The following is a 21,723-nucleotide window of genomic DNA, read 5'->3' as shown; positions in this document are numbered from 1 at the left end:
AAAGGGGATTTAAGTGACTTTGAACGTGGCATGGTTGTTGTGCCAGATGGGCTGGTCTGAGTATCTCAGAAACTGCTGATCGGATGTGTTGTTTTCTTAGGGATCAATAATTGCCAGGAGTCTTGTTGTGGGTCACATGTCCAGATTTAGTTGTTGCAACAATTGAACCAACTCCTAATTCCTTGTGTGATTTGAAAGCAAAAGGTCTTAGAGTTCCTTCAGCTCTGTAGGTCATGATAATGATAAACAGCATTAGAGCTGTCCGTGTGAAAGTCTCTGCTCTGCCTGACTGTGTCTACTTTCCTCTGTGTCCTGCAAGTTTGACTGTAGAGGTCCTACGCCAAAAGGGCCCAAACCTTTCTGAGGACCGAGACCCCATCTTTGAGCGTGGCTCCACCACTACCTACTCCAGTTTCCGTAAGGGCACCTACACTAAGCCCTGGTCAAGTCAAGGTGAGTGGATGTAGACATGACCTCGTAAGCAGGTCACAATATTATTCACCCAAGCTGCTACTTCAGACAGCATTCACGCACTGTGCTCTTACCATCTGTGATAGAGTAAGGATAAAGGAAGGACAGATTGACGTTGGCGAAGAAGCATATACAGTGTGGAAAATAAGTATTTAAACCCCTACCGATTTCGCAAGTTTGGCCACTTGCAAAGAAATGTGTGATCTAGAATTGTATTGGTAGGTGTGTTTTAACAGTGAGAAACAGAATATCAACAAAAAAAATTCAGAAAACTGCATTTTATAACATTTATGACTTTTATTTGAATTTGATGCAAAAAATAAGTATTTGAACCCCCACGCAAACAGCGAGAAATCTGGCTCACAATGACCAGTTATGTGCCCAAGAAGCACACAGATCATTCCTCATTAGGTCTAACAAGGTATACCTGATCTCGACTGGTGCTGTTATAAAAGAAACCTGTCCAAAGAATCATACTTCACACCTTCAACCTCACCACCATGGGCAAGTCCAAAGAGTTGTCCAAGGACGTCAGAGATAAGATTGTAGACCTGCACAAGGCTGGAATGGGCTACAAAACCATTGGCAAGCAGCTTGGTGAGAAGCAGACAACTATTGGTGCGATTATTCGTAAATGGAAGCAACACCAAACAAATGTTAATCGCTCTAGGTCTGGGGCTCCATGCAAGATATCCCCTCCTGGGGTATCAGTGATCATTCGAAAGGTGCAGAACTACCACAGAACTACACAGGGGGAGCTTGTGAATGATCTCAAGGCAGATAGGACCACAGTCACCAAGAAAACCATTGGCAACACACCACGGCGTAATTTTTTTAAGTACTGCAGCACTCACAAGGTCCCCCTGCTCAAGGAAGCGCATGTACAGGGCCATCTGAAGTTTGCCATTGCACACTTGGATGATTCTAAGGAGGATTGGGAAACAGAATGTGGTCAGATGATACCAAAATCAAGCTCTTTGGCATCAACTCGACTTGCCGTGTTTGACAGGGGGGGGGGAATGCTGAATATGACCCCAAGAGTACATCATACCCACCATCAAGCATGGAGGTGGAAACATTATGCTTTGGGGCTGTTTCTCTGCCAAGGGTACAGGACAACTCCACAGCATCAAGGGGACTATGGGTGGGGCCATGTTACATGGAATATTGGGCTTGCACCTCATTCCCTCATTCCCTCCCATTGAAAACGCAACCTTAAAGATTTGGAGAGGATCGGCAAAGAGGAGTGGACCAAAATCCCTCCTGAAATGTGTGTAAACCTGGTGACCAACTACAAGAAACGTCTGACGTCTGTGCTTGCCAACAAGGGTTATTCCACCAAGTACTAAGTCATTTTTTTCAGTCAGTTTTGCTAGGGGTTCAAATACTTATTTTTTGCATCAAATGCAAATAAAGTCATAAATGTTATAAAATGCATTTTTCAGGATTTTTTTTGTTGATATTCTGTTTCTCACTTAATATACAATATTAATATACACCCACCATTACAATTATAGATCACACATTTCTTTGCAAGAGGCCAAACTTGTGAAATCGCCAAGGGTTCAAATACTTATTTTCCCCACTGTAGACATATAGTGTCTTATAAACTATATTACAAAAACTGTCAGTGTGATGTTTGCAATTTCTTTGCTGTTTGAGTTTTGTATAATACTTGATTTCTCATTGTTGTTATGTTAATCAATTGCTTTGTTTGTCACTTTGGACCAAAATGTCTGCTAAAAACCGAAACTATAAACTGACTATAACTATAAATTGTTCTGAAGAAAAGATTATATAAAAGACTATGTGTTATAAAATCTATGAAAATATGAATTTTAAAAATGTATACACGGTAGTACTGCTAGTCTGAACAGCAACACTACAAGGGCTAGTCTTCATTTTTAGAATATAAAAGTTATAAGAAGATACAAAATAAAAACAGAAATGCAATGGTAAGACTTTCGTTGTTAAACTCTCTGGAGTGAGGAGTTTCACTAGTGATGTGGTGTACAATTATGTCAATTTTATGTTGCATATTAGCTAAAAGCTTCCTAGCACCTTTTATTGCAGAAACATTAAAGTGTCCACTTTCCAGTCACAGCTTAAGGTTTTTTACCACATTATCATTCAAACATGGTGACAGCATTGGCATAAAAGTTTTTCTTTCCGATAAAATGATTACTTGGTGTGATTTACCTTCTATGGTCCCAACATCGGTAAGACAGGATGAATACTTACCCTTTCAATTACAGTGCTATTTAAGTCATTCAGGAAAAATTCCCCTGTAAAAAGGATTTCTGATGCTCTTAATGGAAATTCAGCAGAAAAGTGATTTTGCTTTTCTCTTTACGCTGACTCCTAACTCTAGACATGCTGATGCCACCCCTGACCCCTATTTCATAAATCAATCATCTGTATTGTGTCAGACATGTTTTGTTAACCTTTCATTCTATGTGTTACTCAGAGACAGATATGTTTTTCCTGGCCATCAGTATGGTAGGCACAGACTTCTCAATGATTGGTTCAATGTTTCCACACCGAGCTCGCTGTGAGATTAAGGTATGGCTTCATGATCTTTTGGTCATAGTGTGGTTTATCTTTTAGTTTTTGTTGATTTTTGACAGGCTGAGTATTGAGTGCTTTGGTTATGTGTTTTGAATTGTTTTACTGTCCAGAACAAGTTCAAGAAAGAGGAACGTGCCAATGCCTGGAGGATAGACAAGGCCTTCCGTAAGACGTGCAATATAAAATTTAACAATTATATAAGGTTATTATACGGCTCTTCAGAATGTTCCAAAAAGTACCGTTGATTTGAATGGGCCATCCCTACGTCATAGGTCACATTAATTCCTGCTAACATACCGCTGCGAAAAGATAATGACCGCTGTCAATGGCAACAGGTTTTGTACTTCTAATTCACATCTTTCACATCATTCCGCCAGAAGTCCAGTCATTTTAACGCAACAGTAGACAGTAATTTGAAGTCAGCAAGTAATGGGTTGCTATGCAACACCTGAAACTTCAAAGTTCTATTTGCTTGAAGAACTATTTATTTCTAAACGGGACTCATGAAACGGCAACTAAATCATTAAAAAGAGGTATGTTGGAGGAATGTCTTCTATCGTTTTTGGCAAGTCACCGTATAATAAGCGGAAAATGTTATATTGCACAAAAACATTGCACAAAATAAAATATGTAAGGGATAATGTATTGCCCGTCGGTCATTCTCCAAAAATAATTCCCTTCAGGACGAAACAATACCCTCCGCTGCACGTCGGGGTGTTGTTCGCCCCGTCGGGAATTATTTTTGTAGAATGACCTCCGGACAATACATTATCCCTTACATATTTTATTTTGTGCAATGTAGCTGTTTACACTATCCATTATCCCGGTATATAACGAAATCCCATTTAACACAGTATTGAGTGGCAATTTTGTAGTGTTGAAATGCTAAAAAAGTATATTCCACAAACACTGTGTCAAATGTTATGAAAAATTATTTTTGTTGTTAGGTATTCATTGTCACTGAAGCTTTTAGTTCTTTCTTTGTATATTCATGTGTTAGGAGAGAAACGGCGTTTGGATCTGGACTTCTTCACGGGGTTACTTGAGAAGATCTTAGCTGATGAAGAGAGAAGGAAGAAAAATAGAGTACGTCCCTCCCTGGGAGCCAAAGGGCAGCAAAGAGAAAAGAAAAAACCCAGAGGTACGAATGTCATTGGAGTCATTGGAGCCTGCAGTGTCATCGCAATATAGCTGTTTTGAGTCCAATGCATTCATTTCTCATCACATGTCTTATGACATTGTTCCCTGGCAGCAAGAAAGACCTTGAAGGCTGCCACAGATTCTGAAGATTCTGTAGAGGAAGACCTGATTAGTGATTTTACAGAGGGAGAAAAAGAAAATGAGGACCATGTGAATGAACTAGGAACAGTTAATAGCAAGAAAACCAAAAACAGTGGAGAGGGGGGGGAGTTTTCTCCAAAGAGAGACAGACAAACAACACCTGATGCAGGTATCTTGATCAAAACCATACGAAATGCAATAGCAATATTTATAACAAAAAAAAAAGAATGGACAACAGAATCCCTATTCAGAAACCCTATTCATTTGACATCAACCCTCTTAGAATCCTGTGAGGTGGAGGCTGAGCACCCTGGCAGACCAGCTGGTGATGAGAGCGCTCTTGATGATGGGTAAGACACTTATGAACTTTTGTAGGGCACAGTAAATTGATGTAGGTGGTCGATAATCTAAAACCTATTCATTAATCAAGGGCTGAGATTGCTGCAACACTGATGGATGACATGAGAGACTCGGTGATGAGGCCCACCCAGCTGGCCTGTGACCTTCAGCAGGGTGAGCTCTCCAAACCTCATCTGAGGGCCTCCGGAAAAGCTGTGCACCAAACATCACAGAACGCCCCAAATGGAGATTGTGCCCCTGAGGAGCCTGAGGAAGCATCTTCCCAGATGACCAGAACATCAAAGGTAAAAAACAAGTTCTTCGAAATGAAAGGCACAGGTAGGGATTTGCATTTTCAGACCAGTCCACTGTTTGGCATTAGCTGCATAATTAACCCTCTGGGGAATATGTGGCGTGCTTTACTGTGGAACGACAATTATCCGTAGATAGACTAAGCTAGGGCGCTTATCTTGGCTCTGCAATCCGTGATTGGTAAACTAAAGGTTTTTTCTCTCTCCAAAGTGTTATAGTGTATTCAATTCAGTTCAATTTTATTTTCATGGCACCAATAGCAACAATACAATTGTCTCAAGGCGCTTCACAGAGCCCAGGGCCTAAAGTGTATGAAGTGCCAAAGTGTGAGAGGAATTGGGGATGCATATGCGGAAAAAACGAGTTAGTGCACAAGACAGACCAAACTGTACTGTGTGAGTTAGTTTAGTGCACAAAAGAGACTAAACTGTATTGTGTGAGTTAGTTAAGTGCACAAAAGAGACCAAACTGTACTGTGAGTAAGTACACAAGAGAGACTAAACTGTACTGTGTGAGTTTGTTTAGTGCACAAGAGAGACTAAACTGTACTGTGTAAGTTAGTTTAGTGCACAAGAGAGACTAAACTGTACTGTGTGAGTTAGTTTAGTGCACAAGAGATACTAAACTGTAGTGTGTGAGTTAGTGCACAAGATAGACTAAACTGTACTGTGTGAGTTAGTTTAGTGCACAAGAGAGACTAAACTTTAGTGTGAGTTAGTACACAAGAGAGACTAAACTGTACCGAGTGAGTAAGTTTAGTGCGCAAGAGAGACTAAACTGTACTGTGTGAGGAAGTGCTCAAGAGAGACTAAACTGTAAGTGCACAAGAGAGACTAAAGCCTAATATATACTTCGGTAGACGACACTTTTGAAAAGGTCGCTGACAAAAATGACGTCATGGACGACACTTTAAACCGTCGTTTTGAAGTGTCGGCTTCATGGAGAAATTTCTACTGGCGCTGAAGTCGTCACAGTAGCGTAACGTAGATACGACAGGCCCCGGAAATCACCAGCAGATTGTCGCAGGACATTACGCAGATCTTGTTAAGCACTGACAAAGCATGCATGCGCAATGCACATCATAGGCCTGATTTATTCAATGCAATGCCATTTTGGAAAGTGTTGTGTGTTTGTGTCTGCTGGTAACAAGAGGTAGGCTAATCAGCGAATGTTGCATTTGTTTTGCCAACTTTATTAGGAGACGGGCAAACCCTGTCTCAGCGCTTAAGCTGCGTCCTCCACATGAGAAAGTGGAGGCGCCTGGAGAGGAGAATTGCGCGTCTGAAACGTGTTTACAATCAAGGGTTTCCGCACGCTGCGGCAGCTGGGCAGCAGTTCAGATCTTGGTCCACAACTGTGTTTGACTTGTTTTGAAAACATACATTTTACCTAGCAATCATCATTGCAAATCTGAATATGACAAAAATACCAAAGAAAATAAGAACTTAAATTCATTGTATCGTGTTTTAATAGTTGATGTAGTGTATGTTAGATTAGCATATACTTTTATTATAGCTTGCTTCCTCCACAAATAATACCTACCTATATTAAACACTCTTCATAATTATGTCGGTGTGATTAGCTAGATAGACGGCACGCGCTGTTGATTTTCAAAAAGTAGAATGTAGTGGCAGAAAAATGTCGTTAGCGCCTCTCCCCTTTTGACAAACTCGGCGACTGTTCGCCTGAAGTATAAACACACAAGCCTGGAAGACACTTCTTTTTTTTTTGTCTGCAACCTTTTCAAAAGTGTCGTCTACCGAAGTATAAATTAGGCTTAAATTGTACTGTGTGAGTAAGTGCACTTGAAGAGGCTGGTGAACACAATAAAAAACCTTGCAGTTGATTTGATCTGCGAGCTCCATCCAAAAAAGCCCAGATCCATGAATCAAGCCTAGAATTTCCTTGCTGGGGTGCTGCTCATTGATATGACTTATTTTACTCTGGTGGTAGTAGGCCTACTTGTTATCGCACTGCGTCTTGGTTTACTCAGGCCGTATTTTGTTCTCCAAGCATGGTGCATACTCTTTATCAGTTTCTGTTGCATCAGAAATACACAGAACACGTGCATACCACATTTCTGAAGAGGCTCCTGATAATGTGCGTGTATGAGATCTAAGAGTATTTTGTTTTTAAGGCAGCCTAGCCTATAGGCAACTATTGTAAGCTATCATCTTCAAAAATATATGGTCATGTGAAGGACTGAACCACACCTGTCTATCCAACTATCCACCCAGGTTTAGCTTGTCCCCTTTTACGGCTTTAGAAACGATCACATAAACCCATCACTGATAGGTGAAAATTCACCCTAGTTACCTCAGGACTCCGGAGCTGCATGAAAGTATATTTATTAGACAAACAACAACAACAATTTCAATCGGGCTCCCCTCCCAGCACAAGGCTGAAAGTGAAGGCAATGATAAACCCATCGCACAAGGTTTATATAGTCAGAAGTTTAGCTTTCAGCAGGGGTAACCACGTGGTGGATTTTTCACGTCCGAGGCTCCCTGTCTTGCAAGGATGGCAGTTTTCACAAGGTCGGAAGAAGCACAGTTCCCTTCTTATCTCCTCTGGTCTAAACATGAAAAACATAAAAAGTGGCACCTAACAATCTTAGTTACACACACAGAGAGAAAAGCCATGCTCCTGCTTTCATAAGCACATGATTCATACAAGGAATATATTAATACAAGGCACTTGATTATTATATTCTTAAGTCATTAACCGTGTTTGGAAATAATCTCTATCAATCACTATAGAAACGATCATAAAAATCTATGCTTTGCCTATTATCTTAGACATTCCGCATATTCACTGATTATTTTAGGCTGTTAGCACAGCATATAAAAATATCAATATCGCTAGTTTTACTACAATTCACACTTACTTTGCAGAGAGGGCCAAAAGGACGTTCCAGAATGATTCCTGCATTACCTTTGACAGTGGGGACTTGCCTTACTTACCTACCTAACTCCTATCTCATCCATATGCATGATAAGCCACTGACTTTCAAAAGAAACACTGTCACCCCAAACTTATAGAAGTTTAGTTACCACTAAATTTAACATGATGCCGATGAATGCTTTAAAGACCACTTTCTATAAACCGTCTCTTTATGACTCTCCATTGCCATTCCCCTTTCCTTGAAAATAATCATAAAAAAAGGTTGCTTTGCATATTGTCTTACAGAGACAAGTAGAATCTCAAATTATTTTAGGCTTCATCCACATTTCTTTGTTTGTACAGAAAATAGCCCATGAGCCATCGGTAGCAAATGCCTATGATACAGTAAAAACCGTATCATTAAAGTTACACTATGCAACAATTATACTTCAGGATTAGGGTTAGGATACGCAGTTTTACCTTAAAAAAAAACAGCTTGAAAAAATTGTGGGCGCTACAATGACTTTTAATACGGAGAATTGCCTCCGTGCCATTGCCATACCAGGGTCCATAGGCATATAACTTCGTTCTGTAGTTTTGCCTGTGGCATCCCGACTTGTTTACTGTCTGCCGAGCTAGTAAGTAGATTATCTGCCGTCTTGCTTTGCCTTGTGTTGCACTTGCTTGATTTTTGACTGTGTAAGGACAGTCGTTGAGTAACTAGTTTGTCATAATTTCAAAGTCAGCACATTTCAAGAGATTTCGTTAGTTTTAGCTGCTAGCATACCGTTAGCGAATAGCAGGGCCGGATTAACAATTTTCTGTGCCCTGGGCAACAAGGCTCAAGGCCCAACCCCCCCCCCCCCCCCCCCCCCCCCCCCCGCCGCCAAACAATCGTAAAGTCGCTATCACAAAAGTGTGCACAAATGTGCATAACTTTTTACAATTAATCTTTAACAGAACTTGGTGGCTTGATGAGTACTTATTGAATGTTTCAATTATCTTGACAGCAAACAGCTAGGTAGGCCTTAACTTAAAACCATAGAACATTTTAAAAATGCAAAAATGTGAAATTACCACCAACCATGAAGCAGGCAATTAGTGTGTTTTTAGTAAAAGTAAACCATTGGCTACACTGTTGCATGTAATTTCAAAGTCAAGATCATGTTTATTGTATCACAATTCAACATTTGATGTTGATCACTTCACTACTATATATCCTTATTATTTTTATTTAAACAAATGGACCTTACAACTGGCCTCTCCCTTAAAGACTGAACTCATGACCAATGTTCCCTCTAAGCTGCGCGCGTGCGCAATCGCGCAGGCCAGTCGAAGTGGCCGCGCAATAGTTTTTTCGGACCACGCACATTTTTCAGACGGCACAAATATATTTTTTTAGGGGTTAAAAATCTGAGCATCAAAGTGGATGTAGGCTAGGTAATAAACATTTAAAATACTGACATGTCTGACAACCAAGCCGGATGTGCGTTAGAATGTTTACATGCAAAGTATCCTTTAGCTCTCTTGGCGGGCTCTGCTCAGCAGTTATAGGCTACCATGGCGAAAAGAAAGGCAGAGCAGGTGCCGCAGAAAAAGGTCTGCCTAACGTTTAAACAGGAGTGGATAGATGAAATAGTCCAAACTGAGGTAGGATAAAACTTTCAGACATATTTACATATGAAGAAAGGAGTGGCGTGATCTGCAAATTCTGCTCGGAGGCAAACGCGAAAAGAGAGTTCGCTGGTGGGAAAACATGCAGTAAACACAAGTGACATTATTCTGTTTGTCCGTAAAATTTGTGAGCACCTGGATGCCCGCTTCCCTGAAAATTAGCTGAGTTGGCTGTCTTTGAGCCGGATACGTTGGGTCGTGCAGTTAGTGAATTTGATCATGGTCTGAATGACGTGACCAATCTGGCGAAAAGGTTCGAAGAGCTTCTGGAGGAAGCATAAATGCGGTCCCGGGAGGCATTTGTCAACAATACAACGAATTCAAGTTCATGGTTAATGAAAAAAGTAAAAGCGGGCTGCTTAAGTCATTTTCTGATATTGTAACCTGGTCGCTGAAAAGTGAGCTTTTTCCAGATCTGGTACAACTTCTTGACATTTGTGGCACATTCCAAGCATCTAGCGCCGACTGTGAACGCGGTTTCAGTCTAATAAATATCTAAGACAAAATCGTGAGGCGAGAGAAGATTTGAGGAAGACATTTCCAATATTTTCAATTAGACTTATTAGGTCTTATAGATCTAAGTGATCTTGATTACTGCAACAACAATTTGACATATGTTTAGTCAGAAAGATGTGTCTTCCATAGGCCTGCAGACAAGATGAGCCACACAGCCAGATAGGCCTACCTCCCTCAATGAAATTCAAATGACTTGTTTTGTAGCCTAGTTTGTTACAAACCACTCCGGTTATTACATTATTTATAAAGGCTATGAAAAATACACCATAATTACTATATTTCTTGTAAAGCACTGCATTAGCATTTTTCTTTAAATGAAGGTCCACTTAAATGTTTTACCTGCTGAGAAATGACTAAACACCTTGGATACTTTTATTTTGTAATATATATATATATATATAAATATCAGTATCATTCATAACCAGTGAACCAGTCATAACCTCCCTAAACCTTATTTATTTTCAACCAAAGATCCTTTAAGTTCAACTAAACTGACTGGTAAAACACCATCAATAAAACGTTCCAAAGTCCAGCCATTATAAAGGATATTGAATAAATATCAACCTTGTAGACATATTGATGCATTTGCTGTCATCTCTTTGAAAACCTATTGCTAACGCAGGCTCGTGGGCATTTTCGGCAGGTCGCGTGGTTTAAGAAATGCTCACAGTGCTGAAATGTGCGCTCAGAATAAAATATATTTGCTCAGTGCTGAAAAACATTAGAGGGAACATTGCTCATGACTACACAAACAATTATGAGGCCTAATGACCTATCTTTACTTTTAAAACTTCCCTCATTAACACTAGGGGTGGGCGATATGGGCAAAAAAGAATATCTCGATATTTTTTTTTCATTTTGACGATAACGATAATTAGACGATATTTAAAACAAATGTGATTGGAATTCTCAGAGTTATACCTTCTTGGAAATTACAATAATGGGCACAATGTTTAAGGAAAACACTTCTTTATTGTCTTTAAACAAAAATAACTTAATTGAACTGCAATGCAGAAATATTGAACTCTTGAAATAAAGTGCTCCATGCATCCATGAGAATTATTGCACATCAACAGCAGTGATTATGGCCTTGTACAAAAATACAAATACATGAGCATTCGAGCATGGATTGGGACGATTTTTTCTGTCCGAGCCCGGCCCGGTCCGACAGAATAGTAACCGAGCCCGGACCCAGTCCGACAGGCATTCAAATATTTTTTTTTTTCGAATCCGAACCGAGCCAGAAGGAATCAATCTCAACTGTTCATAGTACTAATGCCACATTGACGTACGTTTTTTTTTATGAATAGCCTGGCTTTATTAAACTGAGGCATCAACAGTTAAATGCTCTCTCACACAAACAAGCGCTGTTAAACGCACAAGCGTGCACAATAAGGCCAGTAAGTATATTTAAATTAAATGATTGACATTGCAAGAACGTTTAGTAAAATGGTGCGGCTCCTTTAAGAAGAGCACGTACAGGGAGGGAGAATGGTGACGCATAGTTTGGATGCAGCGACAAAGATTTATGTGCTGTAACAGTGTTAACCAGTATGTGAGTAACGTGAGTTTTAATAAAGCATAGCGTGTGTAATGTGTAGCTATTTCATTCCGTTTGCTAAACTTTCCTGCTGTCTGTATTTACTAACCAGCAGCAGACGTAACGGGAAGGGAATTAACCCGAAGTTAAAAACATGTAGGCTAATCTACTTCGGCCGTGGAGCATTTTACTCCCCTGCAATCTCCAACTACGAGACAGCCTCCGACAGCAGGAAAGGTTAACAAACGGAACGAAATAGCTACACATTACACACGCTATGTTTTAATACAACTCACGTTTTATGCTATACCAACGGAGGCACAACAGACATCACCATGCGCTGCCAGGACTGCGTTCATAACGTGATATTTGTCAACAACGTTGTCAAGTGCCCCTTTGATGTCATGGGCCCTGGGCAAGTGCCCAGTTGCCCTAATGGTTAATCCGGCCTTGGCGAATAGCTATTTATCCGTTGTGCTGCTTTAACATTAGCTATATTTTGCAGTCAGCTATATTGTATCGAAGCAGCTCCTTTCATCCACAAGTGTCAAACCAATGCTCGGTCACTTAGCTTTCAAAGTGGCAAATGTGTATGAAGTAGCCCATAGATAGGCAACTTGGTTTAATAGCTTATCAGCTCTGCAACTCAAATCATGGTTATTTTGAGAGGATATCATTACCTTTTCAATGTCTTGACTATAGGCTCAATGTCTTTGCAAGTCATTTGATGGTTAAAGGTAGCCTATTGAATCGAAAAGAGTTTTTATGAAAGTCTATTCTCTTGGTGGTCTTAGTAATTAAGATTAATAAGGATGTAGGTCTCTTACAAGTTATGGTTTCGGGAAAATGAAAACTAAACGCTATTAATTTTCTTTTTAAGACATCCTCAACTCCAAGAGCAAGAAAACGCAAGCAGGAGGATGTTGAAGTGAATGAGGAATTGCCCAGCAAGCCCAGCAGGTGCGTTATCGTTTTTGCAAAATTAATAGATATTTTGGCCTGAGCTGAAGATTCCATCGGTACTGAGGTTATGTATCTGATTTGCTTGAAGAGCAGTGACTGTGGTCCTTTTTCTAAAGGCAGTGGAAACATAATTGACCTAAAAAGATCTAAAAATAGGGCCAACGTTGAAAAATCCTGGTTTCTCTCTGCATATGCATAGTTCAAAGCCTTAAGGAATTGATGCCTTTGATACTATAATGAAATGTTATGTTATAAATGTTAGATGGTCATTTATTTGTTCCTATGAACTATGCAATTAAAGGCATTTATGCTTATAGCATACCCAAGACCTTAAGCATTATTACAGCATACCCAGAACCCAGTGGTCATTTTGATAGCTTTTTTAAATTTAGTCTTAGTGTAACAAAAAATTAATTCATTCATTTTTCAATTCATTTTTGTCAGATTTAGTCATTAAAAACAATCTTAAATTAACACTCACTATATTTTAGTCTACTTTTAGTCATATGCCTATTTTGATGCACAATACAATGCAGTAAATGTATTGACCAACAACCAGAGATGGGCAAAAATACATCAAAATGTATTTTGATACAAAATACAAAATACCCGTCAAATAAATGTATCAAAATAAAATACAAAATACTGTTGCCAGAAAATGTAACAAAATACAATACATGTATTTTGTATTTTTAAAATACAGGAAATACTTTTTCAGAATTTTCAGTTTTCTCACAATTTGCTATAGCAGAACATTCAGGTTTGGGCTATTCAGTGGCGTAACGAAGCATAAGAAGCAACACTTTTGGCAAATTGACTGATTCGACAATGACATTCAGAGGCAGATCAGATGGTCTCGTGGTAGAATCCGGCAGAAAAAAAAATCTCCTTCTGCCTAATCACTGGAGAAAGTAATTTGAGTATTTTAAATACAAAATGACTCCACTCTAAAGTATTTTGATACAAATTACATTCGATTTTTTTATCAGCCATATCAAATACAAATTACAAAATACTCAAAAGCAGATTAACTAGTATTTAAAATACAAGTAATTGAAATACTGCCCATCTCTGCCAACAACACTCATTCGAATCACAGGTGGGAAGAGAAGGTATGAACAGGAAAACATAGTGCTCTAGCACGCAGGCGTAACATGTTTTACCTTTTAAAATGACATTCATTAACAAGTCAAAATTCTGTCGGTGCTTGAAGTTTTTTTGTTGCTTTCGTTTCGTCAACAGAAAGAGAAGTACAGTTATTTGACATCTAGATGTCAGCATCACATTTTAGTCTTGGGGGGAAAAAAGTTAGTTGACCAACCATTTCATCAACATTTGAAATGACAATTAACACTGGAATCATTTAAAGTGAGCAAAACAGTTTGTCACTGTGTTTCAGTGTGTTTTTGCTAGTGCTGTCAAACGATTAACATATTTAATCGCGATTTATCGCATTTTTGTCATAGTTTACTCAAAATTAATCGCAAATTAATTAATCGCAAATGTTATTTTAATACTCATCATGGAAAAGTGGATTGGCTTGCTTTATCCAATGTTTTATTTTATTGAAAAACAACATTGCCAAACATAGCGGTACAAAATAAAATTATAAAGTGCACATTTCAGACACAGCCTATAGTGCAGTTAAACCATGGCTTAATTTTTTTTTTTTTCAAGTTTGCTGAACATAGAAGTCAGGCCTCTTATTTCAAAAACAATGAATCGTAACAGTTAGGTTACCAATAAAATGTAAGCCTTCTACTTCTGTGCTTTCAGCCAGCTGCCTGTTGACATTTTCAGACAACGGTGAAGCTCGCTTCTTTTGCACAACACAACTTTTAAAGGTAAACTTTCTATACAGAAGCTTCTTATCAACCATTTCGCCGTATCGCGCTCACCATCACTCAAACCGTAATGTTAGCCTACTACACAGTTTGCAAGGCCAAAAAGAACGTTAATCTTAAAAAAATAATAATAATAATAATTAATCGTGCGATAAAAAAATCAACGGCGTTAAAATGAGTTTGCGTTAATGCCGTTAATAACGCGTTAAACTGACAGCACTAGTTTTTGTACATACTCCAGCAGGAGTACAAAATTATCATTCTGTGGAAAGTAGTTCTATCAAGATTTTAGACAAAAAACAAATTGGACATGCATACTGCTTTTATATTATTGTTCCTAAACTTCTACAGAATTCCAACAAGTAAATGTTACTTTGGAACCACTGTTTTTGAAGTTCCATTCTCAAAAATATCAAAGCATGTGCATTAGTGAGAAGGAGCATTGCATCATCATAAGTTTTTTAGATGGGCATGATTTGGCAATTTTGTTAACATTTTCTAAATGATTGGTTGGTTTTATGTTAACTTGAGATGTTCAGTTTTGAGTTGAGATATAAAATAGAAATAAATCTACATTAAAAATGAATTCTGTCTTCTTATTTGCTTTATTTGTTTTCATGACCAATGTCTAAAACTGTCAAATTGAATAGCGGTCTTTCAAGTGTTCCTAAGAAAAATCAGGTGGCTCTCAAATCTCTTTTTGTATCCCTCAGATTGAAGAGGCTACTAAAAAAACCTCGGCCACATGTGCCAAAGGAGAGGTCCGCAGAAAAAAGAGGCAACACTCTCACAGACTCCAATGATTCACCACTTAATGTTACAAAACGGAGCAAACCAGCGGCCGTCTTGCATGGCAGCCAAAAAAAACAGACTGGGCTTGTTACCCTCCGAGCGTCAGTCTCTGAGGAGGACATTGAAATACAAGAGGCAGAGATACAAGAGAATGAAGTTTTGCAAGATTGCGACGATCCCACAAACCCTGAGGACCAGAATCAGGTGCCCGCTTTTGTGCCAGTGGGTCTGCGCTCTCCTCTGCCTGTACATGCAGTCGTTGAGGAGACTGTGGAGGAGGTGAGGAATCTTTGTTTCCTTCTATTTGTAGAGTGTGGAACTAACTGATAGTTCTATGTGTAGAGTGTAGAACTAACTGATGGTGTAAAACTATGGCCTGTTACAGACCATCATTGCGTAATAGATTGTTTCCCCTCAAAGGAATTAACATATTGCATGATCACACTAACATTTATATGTGATAAACACAACTAAATTCAACTCCACACTACACTGTCAAGTAAGTAGTATATCTGTAAAATGAATAGGACATGTACATTACTGAAAAGTGTGATTGTGAAAATTACATTTTAAAGGAATGTTTTCTTATAAGCATAAAATGCTTATGCTTTCAGCATTAAAAGTGTATTGACATCATGAGAGGACATTGTACGGTTATAAAACAGCTATTTATCAGTTTATGGCAGATGGATGCTAACTCATCACCTTTCAGCAAAATTTGCTGTTTTGATGTGTTTGATTTGTGGGTTTTTTTAGGGGGAGGTTTGGTGGAGCAGAGGTTTGAAGCAAATCACTGCTCCCACGATTACATTTTTATCATTTAATGCTAGGTCAATTTCAGTAACATTTTGTTTGTTGCAGTTCTGTCTAAAGTAGATCTAGATGTTTTAATTTTACTCAATGAAGTCATAACATCTGGACCAAGGAAGGATATAGTCCATAGAGAAGAATCAGTAATACAGCCACTTCATCAGCATCAGAAACATGACACCACACGATATAGAGATGGAGATGGAGATGTAGGAGAGGTAGAAGGACAGGTTGCCCGTTATGGTGTTTGGGAAGTATCGTAACAGGGTATAATAGCGGCATGCATGTGTTTATCGGCTACATTCGCGTTGTCATGTTTATCTATTATTAAACTTAGCATATTGATTGTTTAACAGACTGGCCTATTTTAAACAAACTGGCCGATAACCGACATAGCTACACTAAGGTGCCAGATCTTGATGCACTATTCCAAACTATAGAATGCACTTAAGAGGAATGTTTTTAGTCTACACTTAAAGATGGAAAGGGTGTCCACTTCTCGGATGGAGATGGACGTTTTTTTCACAGGAGAGGGGCTTGATAGCAGAAGGCTGTTAGATGTCAAATGTCTAAGCCGTATGGTGTGGTTGCAGTAATGTGTGGGCGTGTTTACAGTTTGGAAAAATGCCATCAAGGATTGAAATGTGATTGTTAGACCTGTTTTCATTGTCCATGTGGATCTTGAAAACTCTTCCAAAGGGTGAGCCAGGTGATGGCGTAAGTGGCAGCATCTCCAAACCATGAATGAGTCTGACCACCCATGGGGACCCGGGTTCGAATCCGGCTTGTTGTCATTTTCCCGATCCCACTCTCAAACTCTCTCTAGCTAATTTCCTGTCTCGTTTCACTCTCCTTTCTGATTTTAAGGCAAGAAGCCCAAAACTCTATCTTAAAAAAAAAAGAAAGAAATCTTCCAAAATAGGAACTTTTGGATAGGGCAGTGCAGACTGGCAGAGAGATTGGAAGTGGTATAGGGAAATGACCATGGCTCAAATTAGAGTCCGGGTCTTGGAAGTGGATCCTTAGGTTATAGAGCTTTTTGACATCATTACATAAACACCACGATTCAGTGTTGATAATCCACCAGAACATAATACAGTCTGACATTTGCTTAGTAAGGCCACACACTGACACGGACATTTGCTTAGTTATCTGAGCTTGCTGCATCGTTTGTGCCAGTGTGGATAATAATTCTCTAGTATGTGCATTTAGAATTTGCAAGTATAGTAGGTTTGATTCAATGTTGTTTGGCTCTAGCACCAGGAATACAGTTGTCAATGGCCTGCTTGTCAATGGTGCTGCTAACCTAATATTTCTCAAAGTAGAACCGCCAATTACCATAACTTAATCGTCAGCACCAGTGTTGCTAATGGGGGAGAACCTATAAATCAACATAAATCAAGGTCCGCAGCACACTCGTATTTCTAAGTCCCCCTCTTAAGTCACATTGGGTGTGTTTATAGGAATCACATTGGGTGTTTCTATGCATGTTCTCGCGCCATATTGACCCGATAACGACTGTTAGTTTACCATACCGTGTCTGATGAAAAACTCATTGCTAATGGATGGGTTGTCAAGAGCTGGTTTTTGACTCTTTTATTCCATCCAGCGGATTCCATTTCCAAATGGATTTCTCTTTATTTCCACCATTCTAACAATGTCTTACCTCTTAAAAACAAATCATTACTGGCTGGAGTTTTATGTCCATTTGTGACTCAAACTAAATGCAAAGATGGCTGACTGTTGTGTATGCGTCTCCTACAGTTGAAGTGCTCATTTTGACAGTAATGACGAAATGACTCTATGAACCAGATTAGGTACTATTCGGAAAACTCTATATTCTCATGTCATTACTATGGACTTTTGAATGATAACTGACCAGAAACTTTTAAGGCCATTTTCTCAAATTCATCTTCTTAGAAGTTTGGCGGTGATATGCAAAATTAAAACATTTTAATCAAATGAGCACCATTTTGCCGTTTATAATCAGGTATAAGCAGGTTATACATTTTGGGGGCATTATTACAGGCTTTGCTATGGTGAGTCAAATTTCTATTTGCCCCCCTCCCACGCACACTGGGAGCATTTTATTGGGTTTTGTTTGTCTACGCAATGTGACAGAATGTTTTTTATCCTTCTCCTGTTTGTATCCTTGTATCATCTATGCGTTGTGTCTCACTAAAACAAGGTTGCATGCCTTCTGGCCTCACGATGAAGTGTAGGAATTGATGTCAGTTTGTGTTTTGCTTTGTTGGAACTTTGAATACTGACCCATACATTTTTCTGTTTTTAGGGTGTTATTGACTTTATTGCTCCAGAGAACCTTGAAGGTATGTCTGATTTACTCAGTTTTATGATCAGCACACACTAAGCATATGCTTATTTAGCATGTGTGTGTGTGCTAATTTAGAATGTGTGTGTGTGTGTGTTAATTTAGCGTGTGTGTATGTGTGTATGGGCAAATGTAGCATGTGACACTTACTTGATTAATGATTAATCTTCTGACATTAGCTAAAAATAAACAATAACACTGACCTAAAATCACCAGGTTAACACAGTTGGGCACTGTGACAATAGTATTGTCCTGAGCTGCCTCCACTTCAACACCACAGCCACTCTACTGCTTTTTTCCCCTGTCTCAATGCTCTTGTATATATTTTTCGTGGGAAAAAAAATGATGCAGTTTAATTGTTAAATTGGTTGTTTCCCGTGAATATGTATGACTGTTGTATCTGGACAAGCATACTCCTGTAGTCATAGTAGTATGGAGAAAAAATTATCTCACAGATGCCTTTATTAATAAAATAGTAATAATAAAATTCAGCATATTATAAGTTATTGGCAATATAACATATAGGCTTTCATAAAGGATACACTGGGATCACTTCTCCAGAAGTGCTCTGCTCCTGAGTATGTGGTCTCCAGTGCAAATCTATCCGTAGTGGATGCACTATGCACCACATGTCGGTAGAGCAGCGCACTATCCCAATTGATTGACAAGGTACATCTGGTTTGCATCCAGCTTTTCTGTAGCTCCCTACACAGTGCTACAGACTAGACGTCAGACATATCACAATGGCGTTCCATCCAAGATGGCGGCCTCCTCATCTGAAAACAAATCTATTCTTGCAGGCTCTATTGCAAAATCGTTTTTTTTTTCCCACCCCTACTATTTATGTGTGTTATCAGCATTATGCAGTCTCTGCAAAGCCTCCTGCAAGAAAGCAAATACTATTAAGCGCCTTGAGACAATTTTATATGCGCCTTGAGAGAATCGATTGGGCTATATAAATCAAATGTAATTTAATCAACAAGGGTTATATTTAATTGCATTGATCGTTAGAGGTCTATATTTCACCGAATGGAAATACGTTTTTTATTCTTGTTGTCAATATGCCTTTAAAGCTCCACTAGTTTTGGTCCTAGAATCATAAAAAGACCCCCAGAAACCTTTAGGGCCCGTCGGTGGCACCATGGCAACCAATTCAGTTATTAAATGAAGCCGGTTGTGTCCGTTGTTCTGGCTGGTCTCAAAAGTTACGTCCAACTGGCTAAGTAAGACCTGGAAAAACTACCCACATGTCGGTAGAGCAGCGCACCATCCCAATACAAACAACTAGTAAGTCACCAAAAAGTTGTGAAAAGAAAGAAAAAAAACAGGCTGCTACTCACAGTGGTGTCACGTCATATACATTTAATTTTTGTTGATGCTGTTATGAAGTGATGCAGCAGGGTTAATAAGGGTTCAGGCTGAGGTTGCCATTACAATTCTAGATCACACATTTCTTTGCAAGTGGCCAAACTTGCGATATTAGCAGGGGTTCAAATACTTATTTTCCCCACTGTGTATATATTTGCATACATAAACGCCCTGCCTGCTCCTTATAAGGGCACGCAACGGTAGTGACGTGCGCAGTCAGCATTGATCGAATCCACCCGAAAGCAACTCTAAAGCGAGTCATGTTAAAGCGGAAAGCGAGCACCGGTTGAGTAAACGCAAAACTAACTTCGGTGAAGAGGTGGAGGTACTGTTGCAGGTTGTAGATGTGTCCATTCTTTTCCACAATGGCTATATCAACGCAAATTAGTTAAGTGCTTATTTATTTATTCACTTACATTTGCAGTGTTCGTGTAGTCCTTTTATTTATTGTAGGACATCACGATGCCTTGTAGAATCATGACTATACATTTAAAATGTAATTGTTTATGATAGAAATATTCTTGTATTTATTATTATTATAATTATTTTAATCTGAGGATGTCTGTACACCAACGATTTCTCACAAATTCAGCCCTTAACACTTCTAACACGGAGTGGCCCAGAGGTTCATCTTGTGTTTTTTTTTTGAGGAATCGCATTTAATAAAACTCTGCTATTTCGCATTCTGAAAGTCTACTGAAGTTCAGAACAAAACCCAGATGAGAACTTTCATGAATGCCAAATTTGTTCATAAATCCAGCGGAAGTGAAGTTCAGAAGAAATTTCTTCTTAAATTCTTCTCAACTCTTTCGAGAATGAGGCCCAATGGTTCCTGAATGAGGCCTAATGGTTCCTGTCCGTTTAACTACATTTAGAGGGGGTACCTTTTGCACCACTTTCCATTATCTGATTCAATCCCATCCAACCGCCAAAAATCATCCTGTATGGTCGTCTTAAACACGTTTATGGATATCAGCTGAAAATCATCCTGCATGGTCGTCTTAAACACATTTATGGATATCAGCCGAAAATCATCCTGTATGGTCATTTTAAACAGATGTATGGATATCAGCTGTTTGTTTTCATTCTGACTCAAAGGCAGCCATGGAGTTATGGGATATTCCTGGCGCACAGGAGTAGCCTCCCTACTATACTACCAATTTGAAAGCTCCAGCATTCAGGCAAATGTGGTGCTTCTGCTACACACAACAATTAGTTCTGTTACACACTATCCTGTAGGTAGTAGCAAGCTTAATAGTAATGGTTATAGTAATGGTTAGCTTATTGGCTATCTAAAAAGCTTTTGTGCTTAAAATAAGACCTACAGGGGTCTGTTTACCTTAACATCCAACTATTTACCGCACCGTGTAATAACAACTTTACAGTATTTAATGTCATATGAATTTAATTCAATAAAATTGTATTTATATAGCGCCAAAACAAATAAATTGTCTGCGCTTTACAGAGCCCAGTGCCTGAACCAAACCTGTGTATTGACCTCACCCGTTTATCAGCCGTGGTTTATTCAACGCTACGTCATCGTATCACTACAAGTACAGTACAGTACAGTACAAACTAGATGCCATGTAGTTGTGGTGCGAGCGCTACTAGGCACTAATTAGCTAGCTAGCTAAAGACACTTTTAAATAACCTTAAACAGTTTAAGAGTTCCAGAGTTCCATTTTTATGAGATGATTGCTTGTTATTAAGCTTATGGTAGTTACGGTCTCCTCAAAATTATAATAGGAAAAGATGCCTGTGCAGCTTAATATTAACTCAAGTTCATATTCACAAACAATAGCATGAATTTGTATGAACACACGGTTGCAGCTGTCAACTGTATGAAATAATAATATGAAATAAGTCAACAGCTAGCCAGAATTGCATAAAGCACTTTTTTAGGTCAATAATTTCAGTAGGCCCTTTCAGAATACAAATTTCCTCTGCCTTAACCATACTTTGGTAGGCTGACTTTCTGAAAAAACGTACACTCTGTAGAGCTTAAGTTTGCAGACATTTTATAAATAAAA

At 38.9% G+C, this 21,723-nt stretch overlaps 1 protein-coding gene across 6 annotated transcripts in view; it reads left to right on the top strand.

The window, feature by feature from the left end:
* LOC308372789 (uncharacterized protein) overlaps nt 1-21,723 on the top strand; it is a 92,017-nt gene that overhangs the window by 38,826 nt on the left and 31,468 nt on the right. For 5 of the 6 annotated variants that reach the window (XM_080848102.1, XM_080848106.1, XM_080848105.1 and 2 more), the window contains exons 7-16: nt 320-453; nt 2,939-3,033; nt 3,150-3,204; nt 4,013-4,180; nt 4,292-4,489; nt 4,604-4,670; nt 4,751-4,964; nt 12,465-12,544; nt 15,105-15,462; nt 18,287-18,323. In XM_080848102.1, the coding sequence (XP_080704228.1) occupies nt 320-453; nt 2,939-3,033; nt 3,150-3,204; nt 4,013-4,180; nt 4,292-4,489; nt 4,604-4,670; nt 4,751-4,964; nt 12,465-12,544; nt 15,105-15,462; nt 18,287-18,323 (1,406 nt within the window). The remainder of the gene's footprint in view (nt 1-319; nt 454-2,938; nt 3,034-3,149; nt 3,205-4,012; nt 4,181-4,291; nt 4,490-4,603; nt 4,671-4,750; nt 4,965-12,464; nt 12,545-15,104; nt 15,463-18,286; nt 18,324-21,723) is intronic. The other variant, XM_080848104.1, reaches the window with a different exon arrangement.

This window comes from Sprattus sprattus (genome assembly GCF_963457725.1).
Source record: "Sprattus sprattus genome assembly, chromosome: 11".
NCBI lineage: Eukaryota > Metazoa > Chordata > Actinopteri > Clupeiformes > Clupeidae > Sprattus > Sprattus sprattus.
This window is presented reverse-complemented; position numbering and strand designations above follow the sequence as displayed.